The sequence below is a fragment of the Quercus robur genome, chromosome 2 (genome assembly GCF_932294415.1).
Source record: "Quercus robur chromosome 2, dhQueRobu3.1, whole genome shotgun sequence".
NCBI lineage: Eukaryota > Viridiplantae > Streptophyta > Magnoliopsida > Fagales > Fagaceae > Quercus > Quercus robur.
The window spans coordinates 20,010,707-20,029,374 of record NC_065535.1 but is presented as its reverse complement, the minus strand read 5'-3'; the positions used below and the strand labels follow the sequence as shown (position 1 = coordinate 20,029,374).

Genomic DNA, 18,668 nt, shown 5'->3' with positions numbered 1-18,668 from the left:
GGCTGAGGTTTGGCTGCATGAAGCTTGGCCACCAACACTCGATTTGCTCCATTGTTGGCTTAATCTCCTTTTCACTCTCTCCCTCTGTCTTTGATGACACATCAGTTTGTGGTTTATTGATATTTTGTTGGTTTGACTGTTGCTATGTGAGAAGTACTTGATGTTCATAAAATCTGAATGAACATTTTCTAATATTTTCTCTAGCTACCAACAAAGGCTTAAGTTTAATGGAAGGGAAGAAGACATTAAAAGAAAGTGAATAATTCCCATGAGAAACCCAGCACGATAGTTGTTAAGGAAATTAATTATTCTATTTTAAAAAAAAATTATTTAATTATTTTTAAAAAGTTTTTATTTTATTTATTTAAAAATTTTAAGTTATTTATCTGATGTGGATTTATTATATCCATATGTCATTTTTTAATTGAATCAACTAGTACACTTCATCAGTTTATGTGGCACTTAACAAACATGTCAGCAAGACACTAACGGAGAGGCTAATTTTGCTAACGGAAGTAAACTTCAAAGTGTAAAATCTAATTTTTTAAACTTCAGTGTGTAAAATCCAAGTAACCCCAAACATTAGGAGTGTACTTTGTAATTTACCCTATTTTTCTCTCCTCCAATCCATTACTTATTATGTTGGGCTATAGAGTGTGTTTGAAATGGACCCATATGGTAGTGGCCCAATATGGGAGTCAACATGAAGTCGTCCCCCTCCATCTCTTTCTTCTTTGCCTTTTGGTTTTTTTTTTTTTTTTTTTTGTGCACAATTGTGATATGACAAAGTCTAATCCACAAAATTTTTCATAACTTTTTGTTACAATTGTGATATGGCAAAGTATGATTGATGAAGAGAAAATAGTGAGTTTATATATAAATAATGGTTAACCACTCACAGTTACGTTATAGTCGCAGGAAAAAAAAAATGTAATTTTAGAAATATTTAACTATTCTTTCTTCTTTTTACTTTTCACTCCTCCAACCCATTACTTATTATGTTGGGCTATAGTGTGTGTTTGATATTGACCCATATGGTAGTGGCCCAATATGGGAGTCAACATGAAGTCGTCCCCCTCCATCTCTTTCTCCGTTGCCTTTTGGTTCTTCTGTGCTAAGTAATTGTACCTTTTTATTACTATAATATTCTTTTCTCGCGTCGCTGCAATAGCTTCTTCTCCCAGTATCATAGCTCAGTTCCATTCCATACACACACATGGTAATAATATTTCTTTTCCTTTTCTCTTTTTCATTTATTTATTTATTTTTTAATTTTGGGGTTAAAATTTAAGGTTCTGGTATTTATACAGAGTGTGAAGGCTTTGCTTGGTTGCTGAGAAAATGTAGGAAAACATAGGGATTTTGAAGGATTCGATTATGCGTAGTATTGTTCTGTGTTTTCAAATTGTTTGGGAATGAAAGTAGCATACAACATTAGGTTAATTTTCTCGCCCCCACCTCCCACTCTTTACTCCTGTTTTCTAGGGAACCAAGCGGAGAGCTAGGGTTTTAATTCCTGTTTCACGTGTTACGTGATTTTGGATTTTGCTTTTTTTTTTTTTTTTTTTTTGGTTACTTTTATCGTATTCTGATTATAGATATAACCTTTTCCTTTTGGTGTATCAATTAATTTGATTTTAAAAAAAAATTAATGGGTTTTTCGTTTTTATCAGTTTTATTTCAGTAAGTTTACAAATATTTGTATTCCTTTTGTTAGAACACTGTTCAGAAATAATAAGAACAGTTAAAGCATCAAATGTTTACTGTTGTTTATTTATTTATTTGTATACACTTTTTTGGAAGTACTTTTCAGTTATTTGATAATGCATAAGCTGATTTTAGCTCAAGCTGTAATTGGATTTGTCAATTTCTAAGTTCTAACACGTGATGTTCGATGATCTTAATTCTGAATCTTTCTCTTCTTCTTTTTTTCTTTGGATGTTAAAACTTATTCTTGATTTGGGGCCTAGAATGATCTCTGGTATGGGATTCTAAATTGGTTTTCATGGATAGAAAGTCATTGATCTATTCCTACTTACCAGTTTAGTGATCTGGTTTATTTAGAATTTTACACTTTTCAAAAAAATTCATGCTTGTCCATTGAAGTGGATGAGGATATGGTTACTTTGAAAGTTGTCCATAAGCTTCATTGAATAGCTTATATTTATAATGTATAATCACCAATTACTTTTTTGTGGTCTGGTTTTCATGCATATTAATAATGCTGGTATTTATTGGGTTATGTCTGCATATTGTCCATACATCAAGTGGGGAGTGATGATCTATGCATATTGTCCATATGAGGGTAAGGGAAATGATATGTGAGGACAAGGATGCAGAATTATCCCTCTTTATTTGGTCCAAAATTAACTTAACCAGAATTAGTTTTCTTTTCGGAGCTTTTCTATACTTATTATAATTTATAACCCTTTCTATTATGCATCAAGCTCTAGGATTCTTCAATCTTACAACAATATGTCAAAGTCGAGGTTTTCTTTTTCTTGTTAATAACTAGACTTCTTAAACCTCATTGTGGTTCAAAGTTGCAATTCAATAGCTCTATAGGAGTCTACTAAAAGGGGAATTTGTTACCTTCAAGGTAAAGATTGGGAAAATTATACCAAACCTCTCTTGATATTTTACAAAACATCAATCCCCACAAATTTCAGCTAAAATAACAGTCAACCCCAAAAATCAGCTTTGACTTTAATACGGTTAACAACCGTTGGAATCTTCGATGGATTAACCTACCCTTAGTAAAATAAAAGCGTTCTTATTTTGCCCTTGGCTAATTACTAGGATTACTGTTGTGCCCAGACTTTCTTTATCCACTATAAAATGAATATTTTGCCTCTAAAACTCTAGCAAAGTTCCAAAATTAGCCTTGATAATCAAGTGTGTGGGGCGGGGGGATTACACACACCCAGGGAAATAATTACGTGCTGAAAGAGCTGTGGACACCCACTTTAGCAAGAAAGAATCCCTCCCTGTCCCATTTCCTCTCCTTTTTCTTTTTCCCTCTTTAGTTTCACTCGTATTTTCCCTCTATTTTTCATTTAAGTTGACCCATGTCTGCAGCGTCATTGGAGCTATAGAAGATCCAGATACATGAAATTGATTAAGGAGTTGACTAGAACTATAGATTTTGAGAATCACAGATGGAATGACAACGATGGGTTGAAGGTGCTGTGAGTGTGGCCGTTGGCATGGAATGGAAAATGTGGTTCTCATTTGTTGTGCTTGATGGATCTTGGTGGTGTCCATGCTAGGTTGAGTTTGGTGATTTAGGGTGTTGCGATGAAGTTTTTGTGAATATTCGTTTGGTGTGATGGTGTGTGTTTAGGTGTGGTCAGTGCTATTGATGAGTTGATTGGGTAAATTTGGTAAATTGTGTTTGAATTGGAGGATGATGGATATGCTTAATGCTTATGGTCATGGATTGGTGGAGGATCAATGTATTCAATTGCCACCTCATTCTATCAAAGCCATCTCTTCTTGGTGTATTGGCGTATAGTAGTTCAAGGATAGAATCGACCGACTCTAATTCCCAATCACTAAAATGTGTATAAAACATGAGATTCCAATAGCTCATGTTTCTTTGATTTTGACACTCCAGGAACAAGTTGATTGAATCATCTTTGTCAACTTCAAAAGAGAACAATTCCAGGGACAATTCCTTCAAAGGTTGGTCCCCACACCACCTATCCTGCTAAAACCTCACTCAATTGCCAAACCCTACCTCAAATTGCATGTGGCATGCCATTTTTGGTGAAGTCCCTGTGTCGAATATGGGTACTATGTTAAAACTCCTGCTTGAGTGTCAGATTCCATCTATAAAAAACAGTCGCGACACGGTAGAGCTAAAAAAAAAAAAATGATTGGCTGGCAAGCACACTACCATCGATCTCTTTCATTAGTCAGGACTGCTTCAAACAAACCTAGTTCACTCTATCTCTCTCACACTCTCTCTCTTTCTCTCACGGCTTAACTCAAGGCCACTTACAACTGTTAATCAGCGACTGGCAAGTCGCATCACAACCATCCCACCATCAACTATTGAAGCACCGCTATGGTAAGTCTCTCTCACTTGTTCGCACTCTCTGGGTCTTTCTCGTGTCACATATCTGGTTTTGATTTTTTTTTTCTTCTTCTTCTTTTGAATGATGGTTGTTGGAATGTATACTTGTCTAATGTTATCTTAGGTTAGTTTGTTACTATTTAATGATCTAATGTAGAAATATGTTAGTTGCAAGTTATTTATTATTAATAATAGTGGTTTTAAAATTAATTAACAGCAATAAAATCTTTGAAACATATCTGAAATTAATTTAATGGCAATAATAGATGGCGAAGAAGTGCAATGACTCCCATAAAATGTTGTTAAAAATTAAAATACAAACCAAGAGTTCAAAAAAACAGCATTCAACATCAAGCTAAGAAAAGTAAAGACAATCATGACTCTATTAAAAATTCCTCTACAACCTCTCCAACCTATTTGCCATGAACTATTGAATTTTAAATAATTAAAAATAGTATGTTGGTAGACTTGAGAGCGTACTCTTCATGAATGTCAACCTTCCTCCTTTTGGCAAATATAATTCCCTTTCCCCCCTTATTTGCATATTATGCTTTGGATCCAGTATCAACACTTCCTCATGACCTTATCCCTTTCTCCCTTTTTTTTTTTGTTCATTATTCCATTTTTTACTCTCCCAAAATGCTTGTCTTGTTTTAAAAGTGTTAAAAATTCCCTCAATTTTCTATTTTGACTTCGTTTGGTTTTCTTAGAGTTGCAGGGAACTTGGTATTATTTGTCCACCATGGGAAAACTATTGAAGTTTTATATAGATAGTGTAGCAAAAGGGTGTTATTGTTTGAGTGAGAGATCGCCATTGGTGAATTGGGGCTTTGGGATCATGAGTTTTTGTTTGTTATATGGTATTGAGAGTTTGTTTTGGGTTAGTTTGTGTTTGTTAGAGGTTTTGAGTGTATTTGTAATCCTATCGGTGATTGTGGATATTGGTTGACATTGTAAGCTTTGAGTTGGCCAAAACGCGTTAAAATTCTCATCTTGTGTAGATATTTTTATATATTTTTGTCTGTTTGTGTCAATGGGCTTTTGCTAGCTCCAAATTACAATAAAAAAATCGATAATCTATAATTTACTCAATATACCTCTTCTCTTTATTTTATTTAGGCTTAAATTCTTGAAAGTTATAAGAACAATTGTGTTTGTGTTCATGTGTGTTTAACTTTGACAGATAAAATACTAAATGACGATCCCCTAAAAAGGTCTGTTTTCTAAATTGTACAAACAAAATGGGACTGAAGGATTATTAGTTTTGTGTGGGTAAGTATGTACTAATGTAGCTATTTCTATCAGTTTCTCCCTTAAAATCTGTGAATGATCTTCTCTTGAGCATATAAGGTTTTGTTTGAAATAGTTCATCTTTACTTCTGTGATTGATACATGCTTGTTACTGGCTTTGGTGATGACTAATTGTCTTCTGTCTGTATATGTAGGCTAATAAACACACTATTATTTTGATGCAAACTTCCCAGAACAGAGCTACTAGAACATTTATGGATTATGAATCAATTAGTCAAGCTATGGACGGTACGTAATGAGCTACACCATCTTCATTATTATCCACATCTTTTGCTCTATGTTACAACAGCAAAAGTTTGATATTTCTGGCAAAGTTTAAGCAATTAAGGTGGTGGTTTTATTTACTTTGACGGATGATCCTCTTGTTTTATTTTGCTTCCCCCCGTCCCCCCAAAAAAAATTCCTTTATATTTCTTATTTCTTTCTTTAGTGTCCAGACCCTTTTTCCTCTTTGTACCATTTTTCTATGGCTGAGCCAATTAAATACTCGGTTCTTCATAATATTTACCTCCATATATTTGGTTTATGCCATGTTTTTGTTCAACAAAGCAATTGAATTTGTGGTTTTATGTCAGTCTAATAAAGCTTACTATTATTGTATAGGAGTGATTGATTTGTTTTTCAGAGGCACTCTTCCTCATCTGAGTATAAGATTTAATAAGGCCTAGATGTAGAGTCCCATGGCTGGGAAAAGATATTTTACTTTATTGAAAATTTGCTGGAATCAGTTTAGATATTGTTGGGTTACTTTAAAATCTCTCTCTGTCTAAGGACCCAAGGGGTAAAATTTTTGGCAGCCCTACAGACGGCATCTTGTTTAAAGCTGCAGCATAACCAAACTGGCCTTAAATGTGACAAGAAGGAAAAATTGCCTTCTCCAACAAAAGAAATGCAGCCTCCACTCCAACACCCCCCCCCCCTCTCTATTCTCTCTGCATGTTCATGGTTTTTATGACCGCTGGTTTTGTTGGTGGATACAATGCTTTAGAAACTCAAATCCAGTCTAAATTTCTCCAAAACTTTTATCCGGTTGTTCCTTCAATGTTCTTGCATTTATTAGAGGTTATATTATTGTGTATACAGGTATATGTGGACTATATGAAAGGAAGCTAAAGGAATTAAATCCAGCGATCCGTAACATCACATATGACATTGCAGATCTCTACAATTTTATTGATGGCCTTGCAGACATGAGCGCCTTGGTGTATGTCTCTCTCTCTCTCTCTCTCTCTCTCTTAAATGAGGCACTTAAAACACTTGAAACTAGGTAACTAATCAATTTAAGAGATTTATATCCATGATCCCAAAAACTGAAAGGAGAAAATTTTTAGTGTCCAGAGGAACTAGCCAGTCAATCATCCATTAGAGGATTTATTAACAATATAATTGAGAATGTTGTTTTAAATTGTGAATGGTCCAATTTATTGTGGTGATTATGAATATACTTTTTTATGCTAAAGGGAAGTGAATGTTTATCTTACAATGCCTTGGTGTGATTGCTGATATATTTGCCCTTTTTTTCTGGCTTACAGTTATGATCACTCAATCCAGGGTTATTTGCCATATGACCGAGAGTGGATTAAACAGCGGACATTTCATCATCTCAAGAAATTGGCACACTGAATGTATTATGATGCGGCAGCTTAAGTCTCTAGTTACTGCTAGATTCTATGTAGAATTGGATCCTGTATACTGGGAATGAGTATGATGTGTAGCTTTTGAGTTGTATGTGGGTTTTGCATCTGATATGGAGTTTGGGAGTTGCTCTCTCTTTGTGCACATATGTTTGAGAACAAAGGTGGCTTTGTGCCCAAGTTTAAGATGATTAGCAATTATTTGCTAATTGGTAATATTATTCTATAATTGAAGTACTCACTGGTCTTAGAAATTTAACCTTGATATATAGGGTTCTGGTACTTCGGTTGAATTTCTCCCGTTTCTGGGATCTACTTGCCTAAATTGTTCAGGAACTGTTCACATGAATTCACTTCCATTATTCCCCACACACCCGTGACCCAACCTGCTGTATCAACCCAACAAAAAATTAAAGGAAAAGAAAATTAAAATATTATCCAAAACTATTTGTCATATTGATTAAATATCAAAGTGAATTAGGAAAATAATTATTCGGTCTTCCATGAGCAATGCTCTTTACTCACATAATAATTATTCCTTATTCAATAAAGTAATAAATATTTTTACATGTACTCTCTCTCTCTCTCTCTCTCTCTCTCTCTCTCTCTCTCTCATGAGGTTATAAGAGCGATGATGAGATGACGTGGGAGATTTGATGTTGTTTTTGTTTTTGGATCGGGTTAGAAGAGTCCACTATGTTGAGGAGGTTAAGGGGTGTTTGGATTTCTAGTTTTCATAACTCATAACTCTGTTTCCATAACTTATAACTCAAAAATGGTGAAACCCATGACTCAAAAGCTTGTTTGGATTTCAATAACTCTGTTTCTAGTTTTTGTTTCTTTCACTCAATTCTCTAATTTTTAAGTGATGAATTATGGAAACTGAAAACACATTTTAAGTGTTTTTAATTTCCATAACTCACTTTTCAATGGCATTTTGATAATTAAACCCTCGTACATGAGACCCACTAGTGTAAAGTCATTTCCAGGCACACCTTTTTCTTCTTCTTTCTTTCTTTTTTCTTCACAGACTCACTCCAACGGCCATTTTTTTCTTCTTCTTCATTCTTTTTCTTTCTTTTCTTCTTCACAGAAACACCAAATATACTTTATAAAAAAGAAAAAAAAGAAATGGGTTTCATTGCCACCAATCATTCCACAAACATGTTCATCTACACTGCCACAAAAATGGGAAAATGGGTTTCATACCCACAAACATGTTCATCCACACGGCCACAAAACCTCATCCTCTATGGCGGCCACCCTCTCCCTCGCCGCTGCTGCTTCTCCAAAACCCCACTCGATAAACCCAGCTTCATCCAACCGATTTAATGACCGACTCGGCAGAGCGCCCGATTTGATGATCGACTCGACGAAGCAAAGAAAGGCTCCACTGGAACACGATCGTGGCGGTGGGCGAGTGGGTTGGCCGAGTGGATATCGGAGTCACACGTAACGCAAAGCGCCGCCGCGTCGGCCTTGCATGTGACGGACGCCGAAGCTTGCTTTCTGTGCTTTGCTCTCTGCTTTAATTTTTTGAGCTTTGATTTTTTTGGAGCTAATAAGAGAGGAAGAGAACGGTGGGAGAGGCACTCTGTTGAAGGGGTGAAGGGGAGAGGCACTGTTGAAATAACAAAGTGGTCTGACACTCAGCTCAGGCATCGGACCCACAAAAAGGTGGAAATATTTGAGTGAAGAGTATTGAAATCAGTTGCCAAACGGGTGTGGTGTAGAGAGTTAGATATTTTAAGTGATGAGTGACAAAAATTGAGTGAGGAGTGATGAGTGATGACAAAAAAAAAAAGTCCAAACAGGCCCTAAAGGAGTGAGAAATTGTGAAATGCAAATTTGGGCATCCATTCCAATATTATCACCCAACATGTGAATTAGAATGTTATTTCATGGTTGATAGGTTTGGATTCAAGTAAAGGGAATAAAAGAACCATTGAGAGACCTAAAATAACACTAGTGGTCGTAAGAAAATAATTCTTATTATTTTGATAGTTATCACGATGGATGAAGAAAAATTTAATCCATAATTATTCTTATAAAGGAGATAAGGCAATGTTACTATGTTACAAAGTTTTTGGCAAAAAAGAAAAACAAGGTTAATTAAGTAGGTGATAAAGATTTGTGTGTGTGTGTGTGTGTGTGTGGATGTATTAGATCATGGTAAAGAATAATATATGCGTATGATTGTAGGCAATTGGCTTCCCAGCATCCTTAAATTCATTTTAATCTCTGCTTTCGAGAAGTTAACAAATGGGATCTTATCAAGATTTGGATTTTATTTTATATGTTACTCCGTCTGTGGACACCAATACGATTTATGAGGCTGATCTTTGTGGATTGTATTCTAATACGGTTGTCCTGAACCTCTATTTGTTATTTAATTTTAATGAATTCCCATTTTTACCCAACAAAAAAAAGAGAGTAGAATATATGTGGTCAATCATGATTAGTTTGTTAAGGATCTATAATGACTCCCAAAGTTTTGGGATTAAAGGCTTTGTTGTAGATATAGTATTTTAGGGTGAGTTTGGTTCAACTTTTTGTAAAAGTGCATAATGAAAAAGTGGAGTTTTATTAAAAGTGCATAATGAAAAAGTGGAGTTTCAAAAAGTTGAGTGTTTGGTAAAAACTGTTAAAAAGTGCATAATGAAAAAACTGAGTGTTTGGCTAGCACTTATAAAAGTGGTAGTTTAAGGAATAAATTACCAAAAATGACAATGTATATATAAAGGAATTTATTTCATACTTTTTTTTTTTTGGATGTGAGTTTTTTTTTTTTTTTAAAGGGAAATATTCATTCAATTATAATGATAAAGAGTCATGATACAAAGCTCCTAAGGCTGGTGGGGGGGAATCCTCCATCCAATACAAATCTTCCTCTAGAGAATTCCTAGCATATTGAGCTAAAGCATGAGCTACCTTATTTGCTTCTCTCCTAATAAAACAAACTCTAGCCCACTGTAGTCCCCTCAACAAATGTCTGATATCACCAACAACATTCCCAAGCAGTGAAGAGTTTTTTGATGAAGAGGAGATAGATTGAATTACATTACTATTATCTCCCTCAATAGTCAACCTAGAGAACCCAGCATCCACAGCAAACTCAATAGCTCTTCGGCAAGCAAGTAATTCAGCCTCATCACTTGTACTTACCCTTGGACCACTCACAGACATAGCTGCCATCACTTCACCCTTGTCATTCCTAATTATAGCACCAAAACCTGTTCTGTCCAAACCTGTGAGTTTATTTCATACTTATTAAATCATCTATTTCATATACTTACTAAAAAATAATAATAATAATAATAATATATTATTGGTATTATTTTAATAATGTTTAGGCAATTTTTCTTTTTTAGTGTCATAATTATTTGTTATTACTATTAATGACTTCTTATTAATATTAATTAAATCTAAATAATTTCCATCATCATGAAGCACAAAATAAAAATGTAAAAAGATGATAAAATATACACCAATAATCTAAGTTTAAATTGTACTACATAAAAATGTAAAAACATATAAAATACATATCAATAACCTAAGTTTAAATTGTACAACACAAAAATGTAAAAAATATGATAAAATACATACCAATAACCTAAGTTTAAATTGTACTACATGATATTATAAAAAAAAGAAAAAAAAAAAAGACAACTACTAATTATTATCCCCCAAATGGAATTAGCAATGGAATCACGAAGAACCACAATCGCAGGGTCTGTTAAAGATCTTGAGTTCTGCTCATAACTGCTATCTGCTTCACTATTATGTTCTCTTCTAGAAATTGAATCTCTATTGGCGTTCATGAAGCCCCTATCATCCCTATCATTTAGTCTAACAAAATTATGAAGAGCCATAGTAGCAGATACAATAAGTATTTGGATATAGAATGGAAAAGATGGCATGTTTCTGATAATTCTCCATTTATTATTCCATACACCAAAAGTGCGCTCAATCGTACATCGAAGAGATGAGTGAGCATGATTAAAATTTTCATGTCTAGTTCTAGGGCTTCCACCTCTCCTTCGAAAGTCTTGAAGATGGTATGATATCCCCTTGTATGGTGCCAAATAGCCTTTCATCATTGGGTATCCAAAATCAACTACATAATATTTCCCTAGAAAAAAGAAATTCAATTGTATTAACACACTAATACAATATGTCATTATAATGAACAATTGATTAACCAATTACAAACCTGGTGGTGGGTGCGGAAAGTTGTTACTCTGTTTACGAATGGTATCAAGAAAAATGTGAATGTCGTGTGCTACACCTTCCCATCCAAGCAAAACAAATGTGAATAACATATCAAAGTCACATGCAACCATCACATTTTGGTTTGGATATCCCTTTCTTCCAAAATATGGAATGGACTTCTTAGTAGGTACAACCGCTGTCACATGTGTGCCATCAATCGCACCGATGCAATCCTAATAAAAACATTAATAGTTTTCAATTCCATATGCATTGTATTATCTTATAGACAATAACACTTATTCAAATATACAATAGTGCACATACTTTGAAATGTGGCCAATAAATTTGATGGTCTTGTATTTTGGTTGGAACTTCACTAAAAGTTGGATCCGAAGGCTTTACATATGCAGTTGCAAAGCGAGCACCCAACAGAGTGATTATCTTCTCAAAATGTCTACTTATGGTTTCACCCGAATGCTGAAATATTTCTTGAACCATTCGGTTACATGTTCCATGACCAAGTATCAGTAAACAGATTGCCACTGACTCTTCTAACTTTATATTCCTTGAATGTTGAAGTCCAAAGTCACGTTGTAAAACTTGACACAAATTAAGAAACACCTCCTTTTTCATTTTAAACATGTTGTAACACAATTTCTCATTACCTTCCATACAACGTCTCACCCAAGCCCACCCTATTTGTTAAGAATCATAACAAGGAGTCTTATTAATGTACTTATTAAAATATGTCACAACAGCTTCATAGGTAACTGCCACAAGCTAGTAAAACTCCTCATCAAAATCGTCATTACTATCATCATCATCAGAATCACTGTCACTGTCATCATCGCTGTCACTACTTTCACCATTATCATCATCATCATTGTTATCACCATCATCATCATCATTGTTATCACCATCATTATTATTGTCAGCATTATTATAATCACCACCATCATGATAATCACAATAATTTCTGTAATCCCCATCCATTAATAGTTCCATAAAATTGCCACTCTCATGAGTACCATTATAATCATCCATATTAGTTTAGGCTACACAACAAAGTAACAAATAACCAACCATTGCTAATACTTAATATAAATCAACATAATAATCAACAAAGTAACAACGGTGTAACAATTGACTAGAAACACGTTGCATACCAACACAATTCAGAACATCAAGTACATAACATTGTAACAGTTGCTTCAAATGTGTTTACATTACACATATATTAGTCCAAAGTTAATACTAAATATTACATAACTTAGTTTAAAGTTAATACAACATAGCTAATACAACATAAAGCTAATACAACATAAAGCTAATATTAGTCGTAAACTAATACAACATAGAGTTAATATTAGTCCTAAGCTAATACAGAGTACCACATAAAGTTGGTCACTTCTTTTGGTTCAAACAAATCATTCCTTGTAGCCACTCCAGCTGTGACTTTGACTCCTTGAAAGTTAGGAACATCTCCCTACATGACCTTTTTAGTAAGATAAAGGAAGCTTGAACCACGAACTTACTATCCACTCTAGGAAGTGCTCTCACGATCGTCATGACATTATCAATTGAACTTGGTAACTCTCGAGAAGTACCTTCAGACTTATTCTAACATACAGTTATTAATTGACTAATACGATTGTCCAACATTGCAGCTCCTCCTATCTTCTTCTTTTTCCTTCTGTGAGGGTATTGATTCACTAGTTCGCTTTTGTCCTGAACTACGTGATTGACTAGTATGTCCTTGCTGCAAACTATCAATGTCTAAACTCATGTCACATTGATCATCCTTAAATTCGGAACTACCATCTGAATCACCAGCACCCTCTTGTGGCATTGTTGGAGGGAGTGTATTTGAAGAAGGGGTCCATGCAGCTACTCCAGTTGCTACAACATCCCTAAACATTATATCAAGTTGTTCTAGATTCTGTAGACCTTTCTCTCGAAATTTTTTAGCTTTGGGTAATTCCTACAAAATGTAATTGTAATTTCACTCATATAACAATAATATAAAAAAACTATCTCCAACTAACTACATATTAATAAAATTACTCAACTCACCTTCAACTTTCAGTCCCACCAATCATCAGTAGCAAGAATCGTTCCCTTCATTGCATCCCAACCTAAACCTGTGTCAAGATTCCTCAATTGTTCCCACACTCTCCAATCACCTTTGAATACATCCCACCTACTTTTTAATTGCTCCCTATCATAATTTTGGCCGGTCTCATCACAAAATTTGGTCACTAGATTGGTCCAACCTTCGGTACTAAAGGCAGCACCTCTATTTCTATTCCCGAGTTGAATCTATTCCACACAAAGGTTAAAAAAAGTAGTTGTCCAGCTTGAATTATTATCCCATAATGCTATAGCCTTTTTTGCCTCGGGGTTGAAAGTTGTGTTTTTACCCATCTATAAAGTTAACCAGTGAGGTTGAAGCATATTAGCAAAACCATAAAAACAAGCCAATGAGTAGTTACAATAGAAAAAGGCTTTTCAGAAATAACTGAACATTCCTGGAAATAATAACAAAATCTAAACAAAAATAAGTAGACAGTATTCAATAATTTCCCCAAATCTCTCAATACACATTGTCATCCACAGGCAAAAACAACTAAACAATCCTCCTACCTATATACAGTACAAAAACACTGCAATACTATTAATATTTGAAACCTCCACCTTCTCTCTAGTCCCTACTGATGTTATAATTTGATTAACTAGTAGTGCAGAAACTAATATTAACTCTGACTTAACAATCATTTTCTTTCCAATATTGAACAAAATCAAGCAAACAAAAAAACTAATCATTATTAAACTTTGTCTCTACAATCCTAACCAATCACAGCCACTGTTTGGTTGCTGAGAAACACTAGAACAGGGCCAAGGACACATTTTCTTAGCAAAAGTATCTATTAGAGCTAGAATTGCGAACCTAGAATTGCGAAACTAGCAAAAGCAGCCACATACATGATGCACTCTTGTACTAAAGCACCATGACAAATAGCAGCACACTTAGAGAGCCATAAAACTTGAAAAATAAGAAAACTATGGAAATTCAGGTTATGACAGACTAGAAAAGATAAATTAAAAGATCTTATAAACTTCAGGGCTCATACAAAATGCAAATTCCAAACATAAATTGTTGACAAGCTAAGGAGAAAAAAGATATGAAAAGACTGTAAAGAGCTCAATCCTAGATGGCTGGCTTCACTATTTATTCATGTTAGTAACAAAATAAAGTTACATGATTGCCTTTCCTTGCATATAACACCCAACATTGTCCAAATAGATCCACCTATTATTAAATAAGTATAGGCAGCTTTATTCATGATACTGCCCCTGGTAAAAAAGGGTCATGGTGCATGTTAGTAACAAAATAAAGTTACATGATTGCCATTCCTTACTTATAACACCCAAAAATATCCAAAAAGATCCACTGAGTATTAAATAATTTTAGGCAGCTTCATTCATGATACTGCCCCCAGTAAAAAAGGGTCATGGTGCACATTCTATACCTTAATAACAAAAACCACTGGAACTTCAACTGCAACAAAAACAACCCTTGCAATACAGCAATTAGCCTAAGAGTCATCCAAGCACGCATCCATGTCATACAGTTCAAAGCAGTGTTGCTTTGCTGTAACACATAAAACAAATCCAAGCATAACTTTCAAAACATTTCTTAAGAGTGAATCACTTAAGTCTGTGCAAGGATGCAGCATATCAAACTAGGTTCGCAATTCTAGCTCTAAACTAAACAATCACAACCTTAGTTTTTTACATCAAAAGTATCTAGTTTCCTAAACAGACAGGCTTATACATAAATTATACTATAATAGCTAAGATAATTTTCACAATGATGATGGAAAAACTGAAGCTTTCAACGATAATTTTCTCGTCTGATTTTCAGACCCCAAACCCAAACTTTTTTCTTTTTTCTATTAGAATTATGAGCTACAAGTCTACAAACCATTCATAGCAAGATTCAAACCACTGTAAATTCCAATCAACAAAAACAAATAACTAAACAAGTAAAGGAACAATACCCATTCATAGCAAGATCTGGAAAAAAAAAATTTCCCACACTCAGTAAAAAAAAAAAAAAAAATTCAAATCAGTGTTGGTACCTGGTGGTTTTTGGTAGCAGATCAGTGTTGCTTGGTGTTTTGTTGATCAAATCTCTACCTTCAAAACGTATTTGGCATTAACAAATAAACATAGTACTTGCAACGTGACTGATCATGTAATATTATTGTAGACAATGGCCTACATAGAGAACAGAGAAATTCAAAACCCAGACTCAAATAACTGAGAAATCAAAACCCAGATCCATGAGAAATCAACCAAAGAATAGAGAAATCAAAACCAACCCAGACCCATGAGAATCAACCCAGGTTCGGTCCAAATCAAAACAACCCATACCCATGAGAAATCAACCCAAAGAACAGAGAAATCATAACCAAACCATACCCATGAGAAATCAACCCAAAGAACACATAGAAAAATCATTACCCATAACACAAACCACAATCCAAAACTACAGAAATAGCGATACACAAACCCACGGCCAAACAACCATAAACACGCAGAAAGACAGAAAGAAAGAAGAAGAAGAGGAAGAAAAAAAGGAAGACAAAGAAAAAAGACAGAGCAAAGAGACTTACGGAGAGGGCAGAGCAAAGCAAAGAGAAGAGATGGGAGGCGTCGTACAAAGGGAGAGCAGAGATGAGATGAAGGGCATGAGGTTAGGTGTTGAGAGAACTGAATAATTGAATGGGTATTTCCGTAATTCTATCATAGCAACAGTAACCCATCAAAACGCGCAGTGCGCGTTTTCATTTATGGACCCTCAAAGGTCCATAAAAATTTCCGCGTTTAGTCCGATTTTTGGTCTATGCCCAAAACAAAAAGTTGCATTTTGGGCTTAACCAAACGCAATTTTAGGCCTGGCTTTTTTCAAAAAGCCCTTTTTGGGCTCAAAATGTGGAAACAAACGGGCACTTAGTCTAACTTCTTAAACTCTTGATAATATTAGTTATATTTCTCTTGTGTGTGTGTTTGTTTGTTTAAAAAAAAAAAAAGTAATTATTCCACATTATTTAAGAGAGTATGTTGTATATAACATAACTTATTCTACCCTCCCTTAAAAGTTAAGGCTTCATTTGGTTGAGGGGTAGAAAAGTGGGGAGATAAAAAATGCATAGGGGGGTGAAAAAGTGGAGGGATAGAAGACATTTCAATTTTCTCTCATATTGTTTGGTTAGGTGGGGGTGAAAAAGTGAAGATGAAAAATTCTTTTGTTTGATTGAAAAGAAATATGAGATGAAAGAAAATCCAAATTGTATAAATTTACTCTCATATTCCTAGTAGATTTTTTTTTTTAAAAGATTTTATTAGGAAAAAAAAAAACCAGAATTAAGGGTATAGAAATAAAAAATAAAGGCAAACAGGTACCTTAAAAAGGAAAAAGGAAAAGAAAAAGTTTTCAACATTACATAGATGTGGGGGAAGAGTTGGGGGGTAGATGTTCAATTTCCACCAGCCCCCTCTCTTCTCCCCCATTTTCTACCTTGATTTGGGGGGCTAAAATACGGTGGACCCAAGGAAAAAATAGTTGGGCCCCACCTATTTTCCTTCTCCCTTTTTAATCCCAAAAAATATCCCAATTGAACATAGTTTAAAAGCTATTATAATTTTTTAGTGAAATTACATGCTTTTGTGTTAGAACTTCATTTTCTCCTCTCATTTTTTAGTATATGTATTTGTTTATAAAAAAAATTAATTAATTATTACTCCTTACATAATCACCACTTTTTAATGTATCAAATGTCCCATTAGTGTAGCTATTTAGTTAATATAATAGGTAGCTTGGTAATCTCGTGTGAGCTTGGGAGACACTATCCTACAAAGTGGACATTGATGAGAATGTTGGAGATTTAAGCGAATGGAGATTATGATACCCTAAATTGATAAAATATCTCAAACATACATAAAGTTTTTTTTTTTTAGAAAGAGGATATAAAGTTAATATGGGATTTTAAAACAACCACAATTACGCTAGTTATTTTTTTGCTATAACATAGACATGGTAACCAATATTATATTTTCTAAGTATGATTAAAATTAAGAAAATAAACCCTAGCCCTTTCTAATAAACATACCAAGAGGTGTAAACCAGAATCGAATTACAAGTCAAAGGTCTTGTAGCTAAATTGACACCTCCTCATGCACAAAGTGCTTAGTGGTCTAGGGAAAAAGGGTTCAAGCTTTGAGATTTGCAGTATGTTGTAATTATTTATTTATTTTTTTAAAAAATCGAATTACAAAATCACGTTACTTTAGAACATAAGGATTAATTTTGTCACAAAAAAAAAGGCGTAAATACACTTTTGGTCCCTACATTTTGGGCCATTTCTCAATTTGGTCTCTAAACTGATTTTGCTCCTAAGTCAGTCCCTAAAATCAGAAAATCGTTTCTATTTTGGTCCCTGCCTTCAACCCACTAACAGAAAAATCTTACGTGGCTAACAGAGGGCACAAGTGGCATGTTAAATGCTAACGTGGCTAATAATTTAATAATAAAAATACCATGTCAGCATCCATGTCAGCATTTAAATTAATAAAAAATGCTAGGTCAGAACAAATTAAAAATTAACATTAATCTAATTAAAATATTAAAAAAAACAATTAAAAACAAATACCTGAATTGTTAAAAGTTATTAAATTATTATCAGTTTCTAAATTAAAACTAAAAAATAATAATTTATCAGTTTTAATCAAATAAAAAAGAGGAAAAACAAAATTAAAAATAAAATCAATTAAGATCTGTGTTCATCTTGATCATGAACACATAAGAACAACAACCCAGAATATTCAAACATAAGAACAAAAGAATAGAAACCCACAAACAATAGCCAGCTTTTTGTAGATCTATGTTCATCCAATAACCCACAAAAAGAATATTCAAACACAAGAACAAGAACAAGAGAATGTAGAGATGTGGCTTCGCCGTGGGGACTGACTTAGGCTTCACAACACCCATAAACCCACTACCTGAGGTTTCGCCATTAGAAACAATCTGGGCTTCGCCGTGAGGACCGATCTGGGCTTTGCACCTAAGGCTTCGCCATGGGGACCATCACTACAACATAACACACCGATCCTTTGCAACCACTACCACCACCTGTTTGGGGTTTCACAGCAACACAACACACCCACAAATCCAAACCAACCCACCACCCCAAACCGATCCTTCGCAACCACCACCACCACCACCGATCTTAGGTTTCACTGCAGCACAACACACCCATAAATCCACAACCCACAAATCCATAACCCACAAATCCATAACCCACAAATCCAAACCAACCCACCACCCTAAACTAATCCTTCGCAACCACTACCACCACCGGTCTTGG

At 34.5% G+C, this 18,668-nt stretch overlaps 1 protein-coding gene across 2 annotated transcripts; it reads left to right on the top strand.

Moving 5' to 3' along the window:
- Positions 1-1,039: 1,039 nt before the first annotated feature.
- Positions 1,040-7,260, top strand: LOC126712806 (enhancer of rudimentary homolog). Of its 2 annotated transcripts, none has more exons than XM_050412278.1 (4): positions 1,040-1,219; positions 5,524-5,617; positions 6,473-6,593; positions 6,922-7,260. In XM_050412278.1, the coding sequence occupies exons 1-4, from the start codon at positions 1,217-1,219 to the stop codon at positions 7,010-7,012; spliced, it is 309 nt and encodes a 102-aa protein (XP_050268235.1). In that variant the 5' UTR covers positions 1,040-1,216; the 3' UTR covers positions 7,013-7,260. The 2 variants fall into 2 exon arrangements, with proteins under 2 accessions (XP_050268235.1, XP_050268237.1); XM_050412280.1 differs by lacking the exon at positions 1,040-1,219 and adding an exon at positions 2,709-4,072.
- Positions 7,261-18,668: the final 11,408 nt, after the last annotated feature.